The sequence below is a fragment of the Musca vetustissima genome, unplaced genomic scaffold (genome assembly GCF_032173495.1).
Source record: "Musca vetustissima isolate MV318-11 ecotype Yass unplaced genomic scaffold, APGP_CSIRO_Mvet_v1 utg203640, whole genome shotgun sequence".
Taxonomy (NCBI): domain Eukaryota; kingdom Metazoa; phylum Arthropoda; class Insecta; order Diptera; family Muscidae; genus Musca; species Musca vetustissima.
In genome coordinates this window covers 35,835-51,529 of record NW_026884582.1, presented here as the reverse complement: position 1 = coordinate 51,529, position 15,695 = coordinate 35,835, and the positions used below count along the sequence as shown (strand labels likewise).

Below are 15,695 nucleotides of genomic sequence, written 5' to 3'. Positions count from 1 at the left end.
CTCCACATTACTTCTTTGTAGCTCTACAGAGCTCCTCATTGTCTATGTGGGCCCAAGGAAAGCTCCTCATCACCAATCGAACCTATAGAGCTCCTCATTGCCTATTTGGACCTCTATAAAGTTTTTCGATAACTGGTCAGACATTTAGATACATCCTCGTCACCTCTAACAACCTCTAAATAGCTCGAACTCACCACTTCGCTATCTAAGGACGTCTTATTGATACGTTCGATCCTCTATGGAGTTCTTTATTACATACTAGTAGCTCTGTTCCAACAAAAATATAGTTTCTTCTTACTTAATCACATCTCTAGATACCTACACATTACCTCCTCGTGCTTCGACTGAAATCTCCTAGCCTCAGGATACCTCAAAACCATCGTTTGAAACTCTAAAGAACTCCTCAATAGGAACTTGGATCTCTGTAGAGTTCGTCAATACCTTTTAAGACCATTAGCGATATTCTCACCGCCAGTTCGGACCTCTATACACCTAATCCTACATCTTTTAACCTATACAAAGCTCCTGAATACAATCTTTAACTTAAACTTCTTCAGAGCTCCTCCTTATCTACTTAGAACTGAGAATACTGATCTTCTCATTACCAGTTGAGACCACTACAAAGCCTCTAAATACCCACTCAGACCTCTATCGACCTTCTCATTATTTGTTCGACAATCTACAGAGTTCCTTAATACCAACTTGACCCTATGTAGTGCTACTGCTCAGACTTCCGGCGATTACTTACAAGAACATTACTTGTTAGAACATCTACAAAGCTCCTTAATACCAATTTGGATTTCTGTAGAGTTCCTCCTTACATATTCTGACTTCTAGCGACCTCTTCATCACCAGTTGAGACCTCAACATAGCTCCCAAATACCTACCCTGATCGAATCTTCTAAGGAGCTTCTCATTAACCACTCAGATTTCTAGAGATCTCCTACATGGCTCCTTAATACCAATTTGGACGTCTGTAGAATTCTTCCTTAAACAGTCTGACTTCTAGCGACGACCTTTTCATCACCAATTGAGACCTCAACAGAGCTCCCAAATACCTACCCTGATCGAATCTTCTAAGGAGCTTCTCATTAACCACTCAGATTTCTAGAGATCTCCTCCCAATTTGTTGAACTTCGATAGAGATGAACGTGAGAGCCTTTAAAGCTCTTCGAACTTCTATATCGATTTCCTATCTATGGAGCTCATCATTGCTTACTCAGACCTCTAGAGAACGTAAAATGCTCCCCATTACATACATAAACCTCTACTATGTTTCTCATAACTTTAATAAACCTCATTACATCGCATTTACCCTCTTCGGAACCGAACCTTTTCAGCTCATATCATTTTCCGCTGAAGCATAAACTCTACGGAGAACTTCTGAATGCGAAAAAACTCACATACAAAATTTATTTATAAATTATTGTAACATGCACAAGGCAACAGTTATTCTGTTCTCAGACGCGTTACAACACTAATCGGATAATTGGCTTCGTTCAATTAATGTTCGGCAAATTAATATTATCAACAGCAACAACATCAAAAATTAAACATGTTTTTTGTATTAGCATTGCTGGTGACGATTTCATTTGTAATTTATAAAGAACTCGGACGCTGGAAAATACAACGAAAATTGACTCATACTCCAGGACCCAGGACGTTGCCGATTATTGGCAATGGTCATCAGATGGGAAGTACGCCAAAAGGTAAAATAAAAAAAAAAACAATTTTTGTTAAGTGTTGGAAAAACAAAAGTAAAAACTCCCACGTCTATGAGACACGAACCGAACCTCCCTCTCTGATGTATGGGGTCTATTTTGTTTTGGGAAACTGACCTAATCTAATAAAACAACAAAAATATCTACGATGATGATTTGAAATGTTTGTTGCTGTTTTTTTTCAATAAGACCGAATTAATTATATGGTTATTACATGCAATACAGTGGAGCATGGCTACGATGCATAATTCGGGAATGAAATTTCCGGTGTTTCACGACCTGAATATATTTTTTGTACTCTATAAATCTTCAAAATCTCAAGTGAATTTTTATTTGTGGATCCAGTATAATCACGTTCCACTCTATGACTATAAAAAACAATCATTGCAAAATTACAAAAACAAATATAAAAATAAAACCATAATAAAAAAGTGAATGTTTGTTGAAGTTCCAATGAACTTGTTCTTATCGCATTCGGGGTTGCTGTCGGACAAGATTCGTGATAATTTTTTGTGTGTGTTTAAAATTTCATAATGCATTTGCATATCTATTAAATGGTCGGTGACAAACATTTTTCTTTACGTTGATTTTTATAATGTGGAATGTGGAGGCACGATATCAACTTGAATCTCCATAAAGCTCCTTCTTACCTATTAAGACCTCTAGCGGCCGCCTCATCACCAGTTTATACATCTACATAGCTTCAAAATACCTACTCATACCTCTAGCGAACTCCTCATAACTGCTTTGAACCTCTAAAAAGCTCCTGATACTTACCTCTACAAAGCCTCTTAATACTTACCCTGACCTCTAGCGACATTATTATGAATTCACCGAACCTTCTCAAAGCGCTACAATACTATCTTGGACATCTGTAAAGTTCCGCCATACCTACTCAGAGCTCTAGCGACCCCCTCATCACCATTTGGGACCTCTACAAAACTCCTCAATACCTACTCAGACCTTTTGCGAACTTCTTATCACTTTTTCGAACTTCTACAGAGCTCATCAATACCAACTTGGACCTCTTAGAGCTCCTCCGAACATATTCAGAATAGCTATCTTCTTATTACCAGTTGGGATGTCTACAAAACTTCTCAATACCAAGTTAAACCTCTATAGAGCTCCTCATCTCCTATTAGGACCTCTGTTCAGCTCTCTACCTACTAAAACCTTTAGCGAACTTCTCATCGCCTTATCGAACTTCTACAGAGCTCCTAATATCAACGTTGACCTCTGTAGAGCTTCTTCTTACCTACTAAGACGTCTAGCTGCCCTTCATCACCAGTTAATACCTCAACAATGCTACACAACTCACGCCCTTCATCACCAGTTAATACCTCAACAATGCGAAGTCCTCATAACTGTTTTGAACCTCTACAAAGCTCCTGAATACTAATTTTGACTTCTCCAAGCCTTTTAATACCTACATTGACCTCTAGCGAACTTATCATGAATTGACCGAACCTCCTAAAAGTTCGTCAGTACTATTTCGGAACTCTGTAGAGCTATCCCATACCTACTCAAAACTCCAGCGACCCTTTAATTACCGTTCGAGATCTGTACAAAACTTCTCAATACTAACTCAGACCTCTAGCGTCCTTATTATCACTTCTTCGAACTTCTACAGAGCTCATCAATACCAACATCAACCTCTATAGAGCTCCGTACATATTCAGACCTCTAGCTACCTTATTACTTCCAGTTGGAACCTCAGCATTAACTTGGACCTCTATAGAGCTCCTCAACAGATGTTCGGACCTAAACTGTTACAGCTCATCCATACCAATAAGACCTCTAGCGAACTTTTCATTACTTGTTAGTACTTCTAAAGACCTGTTGGGACCTCTATACATCTCATCTATACCTACTAAGACCTTTAGCGAACTTCTCATCGCTTTATCGAACTTCTACAGAGCTCCCAATATCAACTTTGACCTCTGTAGAGATTCTTCTTACCTACTAAGACGTCTAGCTGCCCTTCATCACCAGTTGATACCTCAACAATGTTCCCCAATACCTACAGATACCTCTAACGAACACCTCATAACTGTTTTGAACCTCTACACAGCTCCTGAATACTAATTTCGACTTCTCCAAGCCTTTTAATGCCTACCTTGACCTGTAGCGAACTTATCATGAATTGACCGAACCCTCTAAAAGTTCGTCAATACTATTTCGGAACTCTGTAGAGCTATCCCATACCTACTCAAAACTCCAGCGACCCTTTAATTACCGTTCGAGATCTGTACAAAACTTCTCAATACTAACTCAGACCTCTAGCGTCCTTATTATCACTTCTTCGCACTTCTACAGAGCTCATCAATACCAACTTGAACCTCTATAGAGCTCCGTACATATTCAGACCTCTAGCTACCTTATTACTTCCAGTTGGAACCTCTGCATTAACTTGGACCTCTATAGAGCTCCTCAACTCATGTTCGGACCTCTATACATCTCATCCATACCAATAAGTTCGCTAGAGAACTTCTCATCACTTGTTAGAACTTCTAAAGACCTTCTCAATAACAATTTGGACCTCGATAGAGCGCCGACGTACCTATTCAGACCAGCTGATTCGAACTTCTACAAAGCCCCCAATAATAACTTGGTCCTCTGGAGAAATCATCCTTACCTACTACCACATCTAGCAAACTTCTCATAGCTTGTTCGAACCTCTACAAAGCCCCTTTATACCATCATCGACCTCCACAAAACTCCTCAATACCTACATAGACCTCTAGTGAATTTCTCATCAGTTGTTCGAACATCTACAGAGCTTCTCAATACTAGCTTGAACCTCTCCAGAGCTCATCCCTACCTACATGGACCTCTAGCGAATCGTTCATCACCAGTTCGGACTTCTGCAAACCTCCTAAATACCTAAATTGACCTTCTCAGCACTTGGTCGGACCTATACAAAGCTCCTGAATACGATCATCGACCCCTGTAAAGCTTCTCATTACCTACTTAGACCTCTAGCGACATTTTCATCCCCACTTGAGACATCTACAGAGCCCCTCCAACCTACTAAGACCTCTATCGACCTTATTAAACATAGCTCCTGAATACCATCATCGACCCCTGTAAAGCTTCTCATTACCTACTTAGACCTCTAGCGACCTTTTCATCCCCACTTGAGACCTCTACAGAGCCCCTCCAACCTACTCAGACATCTATCGACCTTATTATCACTTGTTCGAACTTCTACAAAGACCCTCAATACAATTTTGGACCTCTATATAGCTCATCCTTACTTACTCAGACGTCTAGCAATCCTCTTGTTACCAATTGAAACTTAAACATACCTCCTAAATATCTACTCTGACCTCTCATCATTTGGTCGAACCTCTACAAAGCTCCTCAACATCATCATGGACCTTTATAGACCTCCTCCTTACCTACTCGGACCTCCAGCGAACCTCTTATCACCAGTTGGAACTTCTACAGACCTCCTAAATACCTATTCTGACCTCTGCACACCTTCATTCAATTGTACGAACCTCTACATACTCTGTTCTTTACCGATCTCATCCTTCTCGTCCTCTTTTAATCCTCCAGGAACTCTGAATAATTCTCATTTTTTTCTATTCTACACTCAGATTTATTGAATTTCCTGTTCGATTCGTATTACAAATATGGCAATTTCCGGTTGTGGATTGGTTACTTTCCCAATATTGTGGTTACGGATAACAAGGATATGGAGGTAGGTAAATATTATACATTATAATTATTTATGCAACTAATATAACCTCCCTCATTTCCTCAGTACATCCTCTGCAGCAATAGCCTCATCGACAAATCTGATATGTATGATATATTGAAAATCTGGCTGGGAGAAGGTCTGGTCAATAGCAACGGATCGAAATGGCATAAACGTCGTAAAATGATCACGCCATCATTTCATTTTAAAATTTTACAAGATTTCCATATTACGATGACGGCAAATGCTGGGAAATTTGCCGAAAAGTTGAAAGAAGTTTCGCGAGATGGTGCGGCATTTGATTTTCAAAAATTGGTTCATAATTTGACATTGGATGTTATGTGTGGTAGGTCGGAGGACCCTTCGAAGGTTGATCTAAATTAAAGTGGTATTTTTATTTTCCAGAAACGGCCATGGGTGTACCCATCAATGCTATGGATAATCCGCATTCTGATTTTGTGAAGGCATTGGATTTGTAAGTTTTCGAAAACCTATTCAGACCTTTATAAAGTTCCGGACGTATTATTTGCACGTCAGCAGTATTACATATTATAAACTCGGACCTCTCCAAAGATATTTATCACATATTCGGACGACTATTAATATTATACCCATTTTCGGACCTGTATACCACCACTCATATCTCTATAAACTTCCGCACCATCTGTTCAGACCTCTGTAAGACTGTTGACCTTTGACCTAAACAATTATTTTTTTTCCAGTATTACAGAAATCTGCCTGATGCGAATGTTCAATCCGATTAAGCGTAACATGAACATCTATCAATTCTTTCCGGAATGTAAGAAGTTACACAAGGCTGTGGATGTTTTCAAGGGTTTTACCTACAATGTAAGTAGCCTAATGTTCGAATCTCAATTTCTCAATAGAGCTACGTAGTTTCTAAATACATAGATCTATCTTGAGCTCATCTTTAACTAGACAGACCTTTAGCGGTCTCCACATCACATATTCGGACTTCTGCACAGTCTCTCCTTACCTACACAGACCTCTAGTGGCCTTCTCATCACTTATTTGGTCCTCACCTACCTAGTGACACCCTCATTAACTGATCGAACCTCTATAGAGCTACTCAACACCAATATGGATCTTTATAGAGCTCCTCAATACCTATTTCGACTTCAAATTAACTCTTCATAACCTGTTCGGACATCTTTAAGGCTCCTCATTATACCCTTCACCACACTGTGGTACAGGGTATTATGTCTTTGTGCATATGTTTGTAACAGGCAAAAATAATCGAGATAGACACATGGTTCCTTTTGAGAATATGCATAGAATCACTTTCTAAGTCGATTTATGCATGTCCGTCCGTCCGTCCGTCCGTCTGTCCGTCTGTCCGTCTGTCCGTCTGTCTGTCCATGTTAAATTGTAAACAAAGTACAGGCCGCATTTATTATCCGAATTGGATGAAAATTGGTATAGGTCACTTATTCGGCCCAAGGACGAACCCTATTGAAATTGGGAAAAATCGGTTCAGATTTAGATATAGCTCCCATATATATATATTTAACCGATTTAATGTAAACGATCCCTATATATCTTTCGATTTGCACGAAATTTGGTACAGCCTAATCATTTAGGTCTAGAATGATGTCTGCCAATTTTCGTGAAAATCGGTCCAGATTTAGATATAGCTCCCATATATAGTTTCGTCCGATTTCATGTAAATGGTGCACCAAAATCCCTATATATCCTTCGATTTGCACCAAATTTGGCATAACGTACTGAATTGAGCCTAGAATTATGTCTGCCAAGTTTCGTGAAAATCGGTCCAGATTTATATATAGCTCCCATATATATTTTCGTCCGATTTCATGTAAATGGTGCACCAAAGTCCCTATATATCCTTCGATTTGCACCAAATTTGGCATAACGTACTGAATTGAGCCTAGAATTATGTTTGCCAAGTTTCGTGAAAATCGGTCCAGATTTATATATAGCTCCCATATATAGTTTCGTCCGATTTCATGTAACTGGTGCACCAAAGTCGCTATATACCTTTCGATTTCCACGAAATTTGGCATAACGTACTGAGTTGAGCCTAGAGTCATGTCTGCCAAGTTTTGAGAAAATCGGTTCAGATTTAGATATACCTCCCATATATAGTTTCGTCCGATTTAATGTAAATGGTGCCCCAAAGTCCCTATATATTTTTCGATTTGCACGAAATTTGGCATAACCTACTGAATTAAGCCTAGAGTTATATCTGCCAAGTTTCGAGAAAATCGGTCCAGATTTCTATATAGCTCCCATATATAGTTTCGTCCGATTTCATGTAACTGGTGCACCAAAGTCGCTATATACCTTTCGATTTGCACGAAATTTGGCATAACGTACTGAGTTGAGCCTAGAGTCATGTCTGCCAAGTTTTGAGAAAATCGGTTCAGATTTAGATATACCTCCCATATATAGTTTCGTCCGATTTAATGTAAATGGTGCACCAAAGTCCCTATATATCCTTCGATATGCAAGAGATTTAGCATAACGTACTGAATTAAGCATAGAGTGATGTCTGCCAAGTTTCAAGAAAATCGGTCCAGATTTATATATAGCTCCCATATATAGTTTCGTCCGACTTCATGTAAATGGTGCACCAAAGTCCCTATATATCCTTCGATTTGCAAGAGATTTGCCATAACGTACTGAAATGAGCCTAGAGTGATATCTGCCAAGTTTCGAGAAAATCGGTCCAGATTTCTATATAGCTCCCATATATAGTTTCGTCCGATTTCATGTAAATGGTGCACCAAAGTCGCTATATACCTTTCGATTTGCACGAAATGTGGCATAACGTACTGAATTGAGCCTAGAGTTATGTCTGTTTTTTTCGTGAAAATCGGTCCAGATTTATATATAGCTCCCTTTTATTATAGATTGATTTTAAGTAATTGACGCACCAAGGAACCAATAGGCTGATAGGAACAAAACTTTCTGAAATTAGAACAACCTATCCTGTGAACAACCTAACGCTTAATATTTGGATAGAGCTTCCATATATATTTTCCCCCGGTTTCAAGTAAATTGGGCATCAAACTCCTCATGTTAGTCAGATTGACATCAAATTTTGCACAACTTACAAAATTTAGCATAGAATTACGTAGTTGCGTTTTCTAGAAGTACAGACATAGCCCAACGGATGACCTATTTATATTTGTTTGAAGTCGATTTACATACTTTATGGATATATCTAGGTAGATTCACATTTAAATAAATATCAACTATTTTAGTTCATCCAATTTGATTTTAATGGTCCTGTTGAATACACCCAAAGTGGTGAAGGGTATCATAAAGTCGGCCCCGTCCGACTTTACTACTTTCCTTACTGGTTTTTTATTTGGGATACCTATGGTTCCTCATTACCTCTTACCAACAACCAGCAACCCTCTCATCAGCTATCTGATCCTCTGTTCGGGAATATTAAAAATTCCATCGCTTCTTCGCACCTCTAGTGGGCGCTTCATCATCTGTTCTGAAAGCCTCTACAGAGCTCCTCCTTACCTACTCAGACCTCTAGTGACTTACTAATCAGCTGTTCGAACTTCAGCAGAACTCCTCCATACTAACTAAGGCTCCAAAGAAACTCTTCATTTCCCTTTTGGACTCTTCATCATTGCGTATTTGGAAAATTAAAAGTTCCGCTTTATGTACTCAAAACAGCTAGCGACCTCCTCCTTGCCTACTCAGGCCTCTGGAGGACTCATCATCGCCAGTTCGGACCATTTGAAAGCTCCTTCTTACTCATTCAGACTTCAAGGGAACTCTTCCTGAAATATAAGTAGTTTCGCCTTACCTAGTCAGACCTGGTGCGATCTCCTCATCGTCTATTCAAATCTCTAGAAGACTTTTCAATACCTACAAGGATCACTTGTTCGGACCTCTATACAGCTCATCAATATGTGTTCTGTCCTCTATAGAGCTTTATAAAGCACCTCAGTACCTACAATGGTTTCAAGCTAGTTCCGCATCACCTGTTCGGACCTATAGTAACCTTTTCCTCACCTGTTCTGACCCTTACTGGGCTCCTTCTTACCTATTCAGACCCCTATATATATTCTATTGGCCTCCTCATCGCCTGTTCGGACCTCTATAGGGCTTCTCAATACCTGTTATGGTCTCTAAAGATCTCGTCAATACCTTCTTGGACCTCTGTAGGTATCCTCATGACTTGTTCGAACCTTTATAACAGCCCTTCAATATGCCTATTAAGACCTCTATTGGCCTCCTCCTCGCCTGTTCGTACATTTATAGAGTTTTTCAATATATGTTCTGGTCTATAAAGATCTCGTTATAATAAGCTGTTTGAAGCTCTACAGAGCTCGTCAAGTTTTTCGTTCCCTAAAAAATCAACGTTTATGATTATACACTGCACTCAGTTCCCATATCCTTATTATTCGATTCCAGATTATCGAAAAACGCATGCAAATGCGTTTGGGGCAAAATCTCCCCGACAGCTCAACAGAATCTCATGATGTATTTACAAAACATCGACATGCCTTTTTAGATACGATGCTCTCGGCCAACATTGATGGACGTCCATTGACCCCTGAAGAGATCTACGAAGAGGTTTCCACATTTATGTTTGCGGTAACTATAAGGGCCAATATTTTTATGAAATTGTAATAAATAATTTTTATTTTTTAGGGTCAAGATACCACCAGTTCCGCCTTGACTTTTGCCGTATTTCTTCTTTCCCGCCACCCTGACGTGCAAAAGAAAGTTTTCGAAGAACAAAAACGAATTATGTTTGATGACTTACAGCGTGATGCTACTTTTCAGGAGCTGAGCGAAATGAAATATATGGATATGGTACTAAAGGAGACCCTGAGGATTTATCCCAGTGTGCCACTGGTGGCCCGTGCTGTACAGGAGGATATTACCATGAGTAAGTTTGAGATTAAAAAATATTAAAAATTAGTTCATTCATAATTGAGGTCTAGAGAATTATAATTTCTCTCCCTCTCTCTCTTGAAAACTCTCAATTGAGAATTTTTCCGATGAAAGAACATTTGAAATAATCTCCTCTCTAATAATCCTCTCCTCTCTCTTCTCTTCTATTTCAGACGGCAAATTCGTACCCAAAGGCACCACTTTACTTCTCTTCCTCATGTCATTGGGCTACAATGAACGTAACTTCCCCGATCCCTATCGCTTTGATCCAGAGCGTTTCAACAGCCTTCATGAACGTGCCAGTGGCTACAATCCCTTTGAGAGTGTGCCCTTCAGTGCTGGTCCACGAAATTGTGTGGGCCAGAAATATGCAATTTTGGAATTTAAAACCGTGCTCTCGAAAATTGTTCGGCAATTTGAAATGCTGCCTGCAATGGATGAATTGGTATCGCAGGATGGTTATGTTTCGACCTATTTTGGACCCCATAAGAAATTGGGGAGCGGGAGAGCATCTCAATATGAACCGATATTGTCAACCGTTTTAACCCTTAAATCTGCAAATGGGGTTTATATACGTTTAAAGGAGAGAAAATAAAATGAATAAACATAATTAAATTCGGAAGTTTTTTATTCAATTAATTTTAGAAATATTTTTCAAAAATATTCAACAGATTTCCATCCTAATAGACGTCGCATTTTTGAAGGACCATTAACATGAAATTAAATATGTCATTCTGCAACCTAAATTTTGGTCAGATATACAGTTGCTTCTAACAATGGGACACAATTATGTAAATAAATTTAAAGCAAAATATTGAAATGTATAAATCCAAATCCAAATAAATATAAATCCAAATTTCGTGCAAATCGATGGACATATAGGGACTTTGGTGCACCATTTACATGAAATCGGACGAAAATATATAGCTCCCATATATACTTTCTTCCGAAAAAATCTGAGCGGATTTTCACGAAATTTAACACATATCTTTCTAGACTTTATTCAGTACGCTGTGCCAAATTTCGTGGAAATCCAGGGATATATAGGGACTTTGGTGCACAATTTACATAAAATCGGACGAAAATATATATGGGGGCTATATCTAAATCTGAACCGATTTTCACGAAATTTAACACATATCGTTCTAGACTTAATTCAGTGCGATGTGCCAAATTTCCGGCAAATCGAAAGATTTTTAGGGACTTTGGTGCACCATTTACCTTAAATCGGACGAAACTTTATATGGGAGATATATCTAAAAATGATCCGATTTTCACGAAATTGAACACACATCATTATGAACCTAATTGAATACCCTTTGCCAAATTTCGTTCAAATCGAAAGATATATAGGGACTTTGGTGGACCATTTACAGAAAATCGGCCGAAAATATATACGGGAGCTATAGCTAAATGTGAACCGATTTTCACGAAACTTAACACACATCATTCTAGGCTCAATTCAGTACGCTGTGCCATATTTCGTGCAAATCGAAAGATATATAGGGATTTGGTACACTATTTACATAAAATCGGACGAAAATATATATAGGAGCTATATCTAAATCTGAGCCGATTTTCACGAAATTTAACACACATCTTTCCAGACATAATTCAGAACGCTATGCCAAATTTCATGCAAATCGAAGGATATATAGTGACTTTGGTGCATCATTAACCTTAAATCGGACGAAAATATATATGGGAGCTATATCAAAATCTGAACCGATATTCACGAAATTTAACACACATCTTTCTAGACCCAATTCATTACGTTATGTCATATTTCGTGCAAATCGAAAGATATATAGGGACTTTGGTGCCACATTTATCTTAAATCGGACGAAACTCTATATGGGAGCTATATCTAAATCTGAACCGATTTTTACGAAACTTAACACACATCATTCTAGGCTCAATTCAGTACGCTGAGCCATATTTCGTGCAAATCGAAAGATCTTTAGGGACTTTGGTGCACCATTTACGTTAAATCGGACGAAAATATACATGGGAGCTACATGTAAATCTGAACCGATTTTCACGAAACTTAGCACACATCATTCTGGACCTAATTCAATACCCTTTGCCAAATTTCGTGCAAATCGAAAGATATTTAGGGACTTTGGTGCACCATTTACTTTAAATCGGACGAAAATATATATGGGAGCTATATCGAAATCGGATCCTATTTTGATGAAACTAAACACACATCATTCTAGGCTCAATTCAGTACACTATGCAAATTTTGGTGGAAATCGAATGATATATAAGTATTTTGGTGCACCATTTCCTTAAATCGGACGAAACTATATATGGGAGCTATATCTAAAAATGAACCGATTTTCACGAAACTTAACACACATCATTATAGGCTTAATTCAGTACGCTGTGCCAAATTTCGTGAAAATCGTGCAAAGACATTTAGGGACTTTGGTGCACCTTATATCGGATGAAAATATATATGGGAGCTATATCTAAATCTGAACCAATTTTTCCCAATTTCGATAGGGTTCGACCTTGGGCCAAATGAATGAGCTGTGCCAAATTTCATCCAATTCGAATAATAAATGCGACCTGTACTTTGTTTAAAATTTAACATGGACGGACGGGCAGACGGACGGACATGCATAAATCGACTTAGAAAGTGATTATATGCATATTCTCAAAAGGAACTATGGGTCTATCTCGTTTCTTTTTGCCTGTAACAAATATATGCACAAAGACATAATAACCTGTACTACAGTGTGGTGAAGGGTATACAAATCCACGCCTTGGATGGCTACTTAAAAAAATATTTTTAAAACATCCTCTTCCCTATGATTTCATTATTGAACCCTTTATAGAAATTGCGACCCTCGTATATACAAATTCGAACATTGTTTTGCAAAATTCAAAACAATAACATTTGTTTTTTTGTTTCAGATAGTCAACTCCAAAGATGTTCAATGTTCAGTGCAACTCTCCCTCTTTCTCTCTTACGATCGCTCATTCATTTTCATTGCCTCTCTCTCTCTCTCTCTCTCTCTGTATGAAAGTGGCACTCGCCTTATCATTTCAGAAACAAGTTCATTTAAAAATTGACAGAATGTAACAATTTTATTGTATAATATTTGTTAAACAATTTGAAACGAGAATTAATAGAACGTCAAGTACGCTGCCGCAAGCAGCTCACGGAATAATAAAAAGTGTTTTTTTTTTCTAAATAAAAATATTTCAATCAAATATTGAAAATGTTCCTGTTGCTGATATTAATATCGTTCCTTTTACTGGTTGTCTATAAGGAATTTAAATATTCTGGAGTTCGTAAACAAATCGCCCACACCAAGGGTCCACCAATGTTGCCCTTTATCGGCAATGCTCATCAGTTGGGAAAATCTCCAATAGGTAATTAGAAAAAAATCGAAATTAAAAAAATAAATTTTAAATTTGGAGTAGTCCATACACTGAAGGTTTTGGGCTCATCCATGGCCCTTTGGGCTAGGTTCTCGTTAATGAAAAAAATAAATTGAAATATCTGAGATCCCATTTTTAAGAGAACAACAACAATAACAAATATTTTTTTGTTGTGTAAGGTCACGACATCCCTTGTTTGTATTTAAAAACTTAACAATAACAAAAATAATTATTTTTTAATGGAGATTAGTTTAATCTGTTTACAGGGTTTAAAGGGCACTGAGCATAGCTCCGCTAATGGACTATTTTTTTCAAGTAGATGTCATCGCTAATTAATATTTAATTAAGAGATTTGTAAATGCGATTTATTTTAATCAATATTAAAATCTCTAGCGTCAATTCAAAAACTTTCATTATTTTTAATATTTTCACATATTTTCAGAACACTTTTGTTAGAGGTGAACCACAACAACAGCAAATACATAACGGCTAATCTATGACAAGATTATAACTGTAAACATCTATAATTGGATGTTTATAAAAAAAGTTGACTTGACCGATAATTAGAAGGCACGCGAATTAACTGAGGCTAGAATATTGAAATAGAATATGAGAATTATTTTATTTTAAAAAAAATTTTTGCCAGCAGTAGCTAACTTAGGCGTGGATTTTTTAAAAATATTTTTTCAAGTAGCTAACTTGGGCGTGGATTTTTATTCCCTTCACCATACTGTGATACAGGTTATTATGTATTTGTGCATATGTTTGTAACAGGCAAAAAGAATCGAAATGGACCCATGGTTCCTTTTGAGAATATGCATAGAATCACTTTTATACATGTCCGTCCGCCGGTCCATGTTAAATTGTAAACAAAGAACAGGTCGCATTTTTGATTCGAATTGGATGAAATTTGGCACAGCTCATTTATTTGACCCAACGGCGAAACCTATTGAAATTAGGAAAAATCGGTTCAGATTTAGATATAGCTCCCATATATACTTTCGTCCGATTTAATGTAAATGGTGTACCAAAGTCCCTATATATTCTTCGATTTGCACGAAATTTGGCACTGCGTACTGAATTAAGCCTAGAATGATGTTTGATAAGTTTCGTGAAAATCGGTTCAGATTTCGATATAGCTCCCACATACATTTTCGTCCGATTTAACCGATTCCACCAAAGACCCTACGATTGGCATGAAATTTGGCATAGCCTACTGAATTAAGTCTACAACGATGTGTGTTAAATTTCGTGAAAATCGGTTCAGATTTAGATATAGCTCCCATATATATATTCGTCCGATTTAAGGTAAATGGTGCACCAATATCCACATATATCTTTCGATTTGCACGAAATTTGGCACAGGCTACCGAATTAGGTCCAGAATGATGTGTGCTAAGTTTCGTGAAAATCGGTTCAGATTAGATATATGTATATATATATATATATCCGATTATATTTAAATGGTGCACCAAAGTCCCTATATACCATTTGATCTGCACAAAATTTGGCATAGCGTACTGAATTGGATCTAGAATGATGTTTGCAACGTTTCGTGAAAATCGGTTAAGATTTAGATATAGGTGGCATATATATTTTCGTCCGATTTAATGTAAATAGTGCATCAAAGTCCCTATATATCTTTCGATTTGCACGAAATTTGGCATAGAGTACTGAATTAAGCCTAGAATGATGTGTGTTAAGTTTCGTGAAAATCGGTTAAGATTTAGATATAGCTGGCATATATATTTCCATCCGATTATATGTAAATAGTGCACCAAAGCCCCTTTATGTCCTTCGATTTGCTCGAAATTTTACATAGCGTAATGAATCGAGTCCAGAATGATGTGTGCAAAGTTTCGCGAAAATCGGTTCAGATTTAGACATAGCTCCCATATATATTTTCGTCCGATTTTAGGTAAATAGTGCACCAAAGTCCCTTTATATCCTTCGATTTGCACGAAATTTGG

At 37.7% G+C, this 15,695-nt stretch overlaps 1 protein-coding gene across 1 annotated transcript; it reads left to right on the top strand.

The window, feature by feature from the left end:
• The first annotated feature begins 1,555 nt into the window (after nt 1-1,555).
• On the top strand, nt 1,556-10,927 carry LOC133331591 (probable cytochrome P450 4e1). The gene is made up of 8 exons (XM_061539975.1): nt 1,556-1,709; nt 5,324-5,427; nt 5,491-5,770; nt 5,830-5,899; nt 6,147-6,273; nt 9,847-10,029; nt 10,087-10,327; nt 10,506-10,927. Exons 1-8 carry the CDS (start codon nt 1,556-1,558, stop codon nt 10,925-10,927), a joined length of 1,581 nt encoding a protein of 526 aa, XP_061395959.1.
• The last annotated feature ends 4,768 nt before the right edge of the window (nt 10,928-15,695 follow it).